Source organism: Acomys russatus, chromosome 25 (genome assembly GCF_903995435.1).
Source record: "Acomys russatus chromosome 25, mAcoRus1.1, whole genome shotgun sequence".
Classification (NCBI taxonomy): domain Eukaryota; kingdom Metazoa; phylum Chordata; class Mammalia; order Rodentia; family Muridae; genus Acomys; species Acomys russatus.
This window is the reverse complement of record NC_067161.1, coordinates 34,448,544-34,456,722: the sequence shown is the minus strand read 5'-3', so window position 1 is coordinate 34,456,722 and position 8,179 is coordinate 34,448,544. Positions and strand designations below refer to the sequence as shown.

The 8,179-nt window shown below is 50.2% G+C and overlaps 1 protein-coding gene across 1 annotated transcript; it reads left to right on the top strand.

The window, feature by feature from the left end:
• Positions 1-353: 353 nt before the first annotated feature.
• On the top strand, positions 354-2,362 carry Sowaha (sosondowah ankyrin repeat domain family member A). Its single transcript, XM_051167939.1, has one exon. It carries the CDS (start codon positions 689-691, stop codon positions 2,339-2,341), a length of 1,653 nt encoding a protein of 550 aa, XP_051023896.1. The 5' UTR covers positions 354-688; the 3' UTR covers positions 2,342-2,362.
• The last annotated feature ends 5,817 nt before the right edge of the window (positions 2,363-8,179 follow it).

The following is an 8,179-nucleotide window of genomic DNA, read 5'->3' as shown; positions in this document are numbered from 1 at the left end:
ATAAACAAAAATGCAAATTTCAAAGCTCCACGTTTTAAAAAGTATTATTTTATCATGAGGAAACTGCTTTCTAAACCTCATGTAAGCCTCTAGTTTCAGGCACTTTAGCAGCGCCACACAGATAATTGTTCTTGCTTGTGAATTTTGTGAATTTTTTCTGTATGAAAATCATGAGAAATTGGAGAGGTGTTGATGCAATATACGTATTGTAAGAGCATATATGTAAAATATTGCTTATCTTTTGTGCTAAACACTCCTAAAGGTAATAAATATCCTCGCCTCGCCCTTCCGCTGCAACATCCCCAGGGAACACACCCACCTAGCAACCGGGAGTGGAGCTGAAGACAGGCGCTGCGCCTTTAATTCCCCGGCTTAGGTGGGGGCAGCTCAGAGAGTCTCTGCTCCCCCATTTCCCTCTGCACCTCCAGTGGCAGCTGTCACCTGTAAGCCGAGCACCGCACAGGGGCATGGAGCCTGGCGCCTATTGGACAGGACCTCTCAGCAGCAACCTACCCCCGAGTCCGGGAGTCCAACTGGGCGCGGACGGAGGGTAGGAGCCCCAGGCGCCCTTCGCCCAGAGACAGCCCAGCATCGCGGCGAGGGCGTGACTGCAGTCTAGCTTTGGGGATCAGAGCCCCCGGTGAGCGACTCCGCGGCTGGGGCGACTCCGGAGCCCCAGAGACCGAGCATGGCCCTGGCAGCCGCAGCCGCTGCTGCTGCCGCCGCCGCAGGGGTGAGCCAGGCGGCCGTGCTGGGCTTCCTGCGGGAACACGGCGGGCAGGTGCGCAACTCCGAGCTGCTGAGCCGCTTCAAGCCGCTGCTGGACGCTGGGGACCCACGCGGCCGCGCGGCCCGCAGGGACCGCTTCAAGCAGTTCGTCAACAACGTGGCCGTGGTGAAGGAGCTGGACGGGGTCAAGTTCGTGGTGCTGAGAAAGAAGCCGCGGCCTCCGGAGGGACCCGAGCTCCCACACCTCTCCACCACTGGGGGGCCAGCCACGCTGGCCCAGTGCACTGCGGTCCCTACCGAGGACTACTGTGCCCCCGGAGCTCTCCCCTCCCCACAACCGTCCGGGGAACCGCCGGATGACTCGTCCGCACCATCCGAACAAACCTCTGGGATCCCACCCTCAGGGGTCACCCAGCTGGAGGCTCCATCAGGTTCAGCGCCACGGCCGGGGGCACCCGAGGATCCAGAGCTACTCCGGTCCTCGGAGGGAGTCTCCGAGGCAGCTGCACCGGCCAGTGTGCCGTCGGGGCTGGCCTTGCCTAGCATGGAACCCCAAGTCCCAGAACCTGCACCTCCCACGGCGCAAGTGCCTCCGCAGAAACCCTGCATGCTGCCAGTGCGCTGTGTCGTCCCCGGTCCTGCTGCGCTGCGGATCCGCGCGGAGGAGCAAGGCCTGCGCCGGCAGCGATCGGAGGAGCCGAGCCCGCGGTGCTCCCCAATGCTCCTGCGGCGGCTTTCGGTAGAGGAGTCGGGTCTAGGCCTCCACCTGGGGCCCGGTCGCTCCCCGCATCTTAGGCGCCTGTCGCGCGCCGGTCCGCGCCTGCTGAGCCCGGACACTGAGGAGATGCCCGTCGCGCCGCCGCCGCCACCCGCGGTGCCTCTGGAGCCCACGGAGCACGAGTGGCTGGTGCGCACCGCCAGCGGCCGTTGGAGCCACCAGCTGCATGGGCTGCTCCTGCGGGATCGAGGTCTGGCTACCAAGCGCGACTTCATGTCGGGTTTCACCGCCTTACACTGGGCAGCCAAGAGCGGCGACAGGGAGATGGCTCTACAGCTGGTGGAGGTTGCCCGGCGTGGGGGGGCTCCCGTGGACGTGAACGCGCGCTCGCACGGTGGCTACACGCCGCTACACCTGGCGGCTCTGCACGGCCACGAGGATGCCGCGGTGCTGCTAGTGGTGCGTCTGGGCGCCCAAGTGCACGTCCGTGACCATAGTGGCCGTCGTGCCTACCAATACCTGCGGCCTGGCTCCTCCTACGCTCTGCGGCGTTTACTTGGTGACCCTGGCCTGCGATCTACCAAGGAGCCTGATGCGGCCAGTGGTGGCAGTGGGAGCCTTGTGTCTCGGCACCCCGTGCAGGTGGCCGCCACCATCCTCAGCTCCACCACTAGCGCGTTTCTGGGCGTCCTGGCAGACGACTTGATGCTTCAGGACTTAGCCCGTGGCTTGAAGAAGTCAAGCTCCTTCAGCAAGTTCTTGGGCGCCTCGCCCATGGCTCCCCGGAAAAAGACCAAGATCCGTGGTAGCCTACCATCCTTCACCGAAATCTCTCGACGACCCACTCCGGGGCCTTTAGCTGGGTTAGTGCCCAGTCTGCCCCCTCCAACCTGAATGGCCTTGGAGCTACCAATGCCTTTGGTTGACATACCAGGGCCTGTGCCACACCGTCTAAGCCTGTCCAAGAGAGGCCCGACACCGGGAGCCTGTCTCACTTCCAACTTTATCCATTACAGCCTGTTGTACCGCTTGGGTACAACCTTCTGTCTGAAATTTGATGTGCCTACAGAGATGGGATTCTTGTTCCCCAGGAGAGGAGCCAAGCAGTCAGGCCTGAACTTGGGAGGAGGCTTAAAGTTTAGGGTTAAAGGTTAAGGGGTAGCAGCTGGTCTGGCCCCTAGAGAGGTTTACCAGAGGCCTGTGCATGGATAATTGTGGACACATTTCCCAAATCAGAATTAGAACAAGTCTCTCTAGATGTTCAAAGATGGCGACTTTAAGATCTCTAGTGGCTTTGTAATTTGATGCTTTTATTCTGTTTTTAAAGTAAAATGAGGTATAGCAACTTTGATAATACCTTTTAAAATTCTATTTTTTCCTTTTTTTTTTTTTTTTTTTTTTTTTTTGGCAAAGTACTAAGACATTTTCAGTCTTTTGCTAAATATTTTGAAAAATCTATCTTTTAAAAAGAGACGGTCAAGCCAGGCGTGGTGGCGCACGCCTTTAATCCCAGCACTCGGGAGGCAGAGGCAGGCGGAGCGCTGTGAGTTCGAGGCCAGCCTGGTCTACAAAGTGAGTCCAGGATGGCCAAGGCTACACAGAGAAACCCTGTCTCGAAAAACCAAAAAAAAAAAAAAAAAAAAAAAAAAGAGACGGTCTAAAGAAAATTAAGTCCTAGCCAACAACACTCAGTGAGTCTATCTACCTCATTGTAGGCAGTACAGATTCTGGAATCTTGAACATGGAATAACCATTGTGACCCTGGTGAATGTAACTAATTCCAATTATACTGTGAATGTCAAATATCGAAAAACAAGGATATGATTGGCCTTGTGGCCTACGCCTTTAATCCTAGCACTTGGGAGGCAGAGGCAGGCGGATCTCTGTGAGTTCAAGACCAGCCTGCTCTAGAGATTGAGTTCTAGGCCAGTAAGGGCTACATAGAGAGACTCTGTCTCAAAACAAAACAAACAATCCCTGCCCCTAAAAAAACAAAACAAGCAAAAATGAACAAACAAAGTGAAGTACATCTTGAGAGTAAAAGTGATTTAACTAAGAGAGAAAAGACACATGTTGGTAAATAGTTTTAAACTACTCTGAATTGTAAATGTGCATTAACTACTTTGATTTGGCATGAAATTTTAATTTTTTTAATTGTGAATTCTGAATCTATGGTTTTCATTGCAATGGGTGACTATTCAAAAAAGTTATTATACCAGAAAAAAATAACTGATTAACAGTAATTGAAATGATTATTACTCTTTTATATGAAAGTTCTGAACAAATAAGTGTGTGATATTCATTTTTCAAAAGCACCGGAAGCAGCAGATGCAGAGCCCCATTCCAGTGATCTAGAGGGACTAGTTTGACTTCTGAACTTTCATTCCTTCCTGTGAGTGGAGCAGGCCTGTGCGTATGGCCATGATTTCCAGTTGGGTATAGTGGACTTGTAACAGCACCCTTCTCCCCCCTCCCCTTTTAAAGATGTGAAATCTATTTGCTCAATCCATTTTTTGTATCATATCATGGTATTACTGTTTTTGAAATTTATGTTTGCATGTCATCAGTCACACTGAATGGTTCTTGCAGTGGCGTAGGGGATTGTGGCTTCCCGCCCCAGTGTGTGTCAAATCATTAAAGGCGGTCCAGCACTCACTCGTGGAACGACTTAAGCAACGAAATAAACAGTTCCTGTTTTTATTTCTGCTTGTGCTCCTCTCTTAGCTATAATTGTTTTTTTTTTTTTTTTTCCTTATTTAAAGGAATGTTATTCTTGGGGCTAGAGAGATAGCTCAGTGGTTAAAAGCATATAATGCTATTGCAATGGACCCTGGTTTGGTACCCAGCAGGCACCTCACAGCCTCCTATAACTCTGGACTCCATACCTCTACGTAGCTACAAATAAAAATAAATCTTTTAATAATAATAATAATAATAATAATAATAATAATAATAATAATGTTTAGTTAATACTAATTTTATTATTATTATTTTGCTGTGTCTGAGGAAGAGATGTGGGTCCTCATGGGCCACAGAGCCTATGTTGAGGTCAGAAGACACATTTCAGAGGCTGGGTCTCTCCTTCCCCTGTGAGATCCAGGATAGGATGTAGCTTGTCAGGCTTCCATGGCAAGCGCTTTTACCTGCTGGACCATCATGCTGCCTCCTTCCCCTCCCTCCCTCCCTGTTCTTCCTCCTCCCTCCCCTTCCTTCTTCCCTTTGTTCTTTTTCCAGGGCTAGAGAATGAATCTAGGCTATCTACCCTACTGAACAAACGTTACCCACTCGTGGCGTCCTGCTCCCGTTTTATCTCCGTAATGTCTTCCCTCTCCTTATATTTCCCCTCCCCCTTTCAGTAATTCTATAAATTGAGATTTCCCTGCAAAGGAAAGGAAATCAATCACGCAGGCATTATAGCCGGGAATCACAGATAAATGCCGGCCCTGATCCCTTTCTTTCTACTTCCCTAGCCTGGAACTCTAGCTAGTCTGCATAAATTATTTTAAAATGCAAATCAAATCTTCTGCCTCTGCAGAAAATTGTGGAGAGGCAGTAATCACAGCGATTTGCATCACCGAAGCTCCAGGAGACAGAAGGAAACATTAGAGATGTTCTGTGGGGGAAGGAAAGGTCTGACTGAGAAGGAGCTACGAAGGTTCCAGGTGCAGATATGACGTGTCTTGAGAGACAAGATCCCAGCTAACAGCAGTAAAGAGGACAGGGGGTTGCAGAGCACTTACCTCCCAGGAGAGCTATTCAGCGCCTCATATCTCTCCAGCACCCTGCAAACCTCCAAGTGAAATAAATCATTTGCTAAGAGTTAAGAATCAATAAACCCACAGCTCGGGTGTTAGGAACCGTTGCTATTTCCTTGCAGGCCAAGACCATTCTGGCACAGTGAGGGGAGTCACTGAGAATATGACAGCAATGTGGGAAGCACCATATATTCACCTCTTAAAAGAAAATCATGAGTTGGGAGAGTTGTTTCGTTAACACATGAACCTGAGTTAGATCCTAAGACCCCACAGAACAGAACAAAACAAAACAGGTGGCCAAGTGTAGCGGCAACCTGCCTTTAATCTCAGCACTTGGGAGGCAAAAGAAGGTGGATCTCTGTGAGTCTGAGGCTAGCCTAGCTTACACACTGAGTCCCAGGCCAGGCAGGGGTACATAGAGAGCCCCTGTCTCAAAAAACAAAACAAAAAGCCAGGTGTGGGCCAGGAGAAGTGGCTCAGGAGTTAAGCAAAGCAAAGTGGCTGCTTTGCTACAGGACTGGGCTTTGGTTCACAGTACCTCCATGGTAGCTCACAGCTTCTGAACTTCTTCAGTTCAGGAGGTCAGGCATCCACCCTTTCTGATTTCTACAGCACCAGACACTCAAGTGGCATGCAGGCAAGACATTCATGCACACAAATAAATAAATCTAAACAATTAAACAAACAAATACAAACAAACAAACAGAGGTGTGGTGGTTGTCTATCATCTCAGCGCAGGGACGCAGAGACAGGTGGGTCTCAGCAGCTCACTGGCCCGCCAGCCAAGCTTGCTGAGTGAAATCTAGGCTCCTGAGCGATCCTGCCCAAAACAAGACAAAACAAAAATCCACAGAAGAAACAAATTAAAGACCCAATTGGGCCAGGCGTGGTGGCGCACGCCTTTAATCCCAGCATTCGGGAGGCAGAGGCAGGTAGATCGCTGTGCGTTCGAGGCCAAGCTGGTCTACAAAGGATGTCTAGGACAGCCAAGGCTACGCAGAGAAACCCTGTCTCAGAAAAACAAAACGAAACAAAACAAAAACCAAGTGGACAACATCTGAGGAAAGACACCTGAGGTTGTCCTCTGGAGACCATGTATGTGGGCATACATGTGCATGTGCACACACACATCTGTGCCTGCACACAAATAAAAAACACACACACACACACATACCATGAGATACACCCAGACACACGTAAATAAGTAAATAAACAAATGTAGTAGAAAAACGAACTGTTGAGACAATTTAGGTGGTAAAGGTTGTCACAGGAGGAGGATGAGTTCCTTTAATGGACGACAAGTTAGCTGTTGTCGATATGTGTGAATCACAGCCCCAGCAAACCTGCTGGAGTGTTCTGCATTGCCTTTGATGGAGGTTTATCTTGAGCAAGCCCCCCTTGCCTAATGAAGATTCAGGACACAAGTAATGCACCTGTAAGCCATGTTTGTTAAGTATATTCCAGGCACTCTTTCACCATGCCACAGTTATCAACAAGCCTTGTGTATAGTACAGACTCTTAGTTGCTGGATGTTTTCCTCAGCCAGCCTGTGTGTGTGTGTGTGTGTGTGTGTGTGTGTATTTGCATGTGTATTGTCACCTATATGGGGGGGGTACATGTGGGTGCATATGCATGTGGAGGCCTGAGGTTGATGGTTCAAATAATTTTCAATTGCTCTTCCACTTTATTCAATGAGGCAGGGTCTCTCAATCAATCTAGGATTCGTGGATATAGCTAGTCTCCCTAGCAGGCTTGCTCTGGGGATCCCCTGTGTGCCTTATGAGACTAGAGCTATAGGTGAGCCACCATTCCCACCTGGCATTAACACGGGCTCTGGGCACTGGACTCTGGTCTTCTTGCTTGCTCACCAAGCTCTTACGTACCGAACCATGTCCCTGGCCCATTAGGTGTCTAGATTTTTAAGTCAGAGAACCAAAGGCTGCAAAAGTCAGCAGAAAACTTGTCCAGGCTCACTTCTAGTAAGTGGCAGAGTGGCATCTTGCCAGCTCTATACTCGTTTATTGACTGCGCTGGTTAGTGTTGGCAACTTGAAAGAATGTATACCTACCAGAGAGATGGGCTTGGGGCAGCCTGTGGGGCACTGCCTTGATTATATTACCTGATCTTAAGTGTGGGCGGGGCCACACCCAGGGCAGGGAATCCCCGACTGTGTTAAAGAAGGGAGCTGAGCAGCAGCTCGCACTCATCTCTCTCTTTCTGCTTCCTGAATGGACAGGGCGTGGCCAGCTGCTCCGCCCCCCCCCCCCCAGTGGCCTGGAATTCTCTGCCAAGATGGACTGTGCCCTGGAATTGCCAGTCTGAGCAAACCCTTACTCCCTTATGTAAATGTATCTTTTATTCTCCTGATTAATTGTCATCTTGGAGGCTCACTGCCTCCTTCTGCCAACCTAGGCCTAGCCCTGGAAGCTTCTAGCCTCTGTACAATCTAATCTAGGCCTACCATGCTTTCAGCCTCTGAGACTTACTGCTGGATGAGGCTCACCCTTTCAAGTTCTTTCTGAACTCTGGCTGGCTGGTTCAGCTCAGCTGTTCTGGCCTAAACTCCTCTCGAAGCTGACTGATTCCATCTGGCTTCTCTCAATGTCTCACTGAATTGCTCTGCTTGGCCTCAAACTCACTCTAGTAATGTGTTCTAATCTTCTGGCTCCTTCCATCTTCACCTGTGTCTAGCTTGTTCTCTCTTCAACTTGTCTCTGTAAAACTCTGTAAAAACTGCCTCTGAGGCGGGTGTGGTGGCACACGCCTTTAATCCCAGCACTTGGGAGGCAGAGGCAGGTGGATCGCTGTGAGTTCGAGGCCAGCCTGGTCTACAAAGTGAGCCCAGGACAGCCGAGCCTAACACAAAGAGACCCTGTCTCAAAAACAAAAAACAAAAAAACAAACAACAACAACAACAAAAAAACCTGCCTCTGAATTCCACGAACTGAACTGTCATGAACTCAAATCCATTGCACTG

Bases quoted from the DNA above. Each gene is read 5' to 3' on its own strand.
- Sowaha (XM_051167939.1), top strand. From the start codon at position 689: ATGGCCCTGGCAGCCGCAGCCGCTGCTGCTGCCGCCGCCGCAGGGGTG.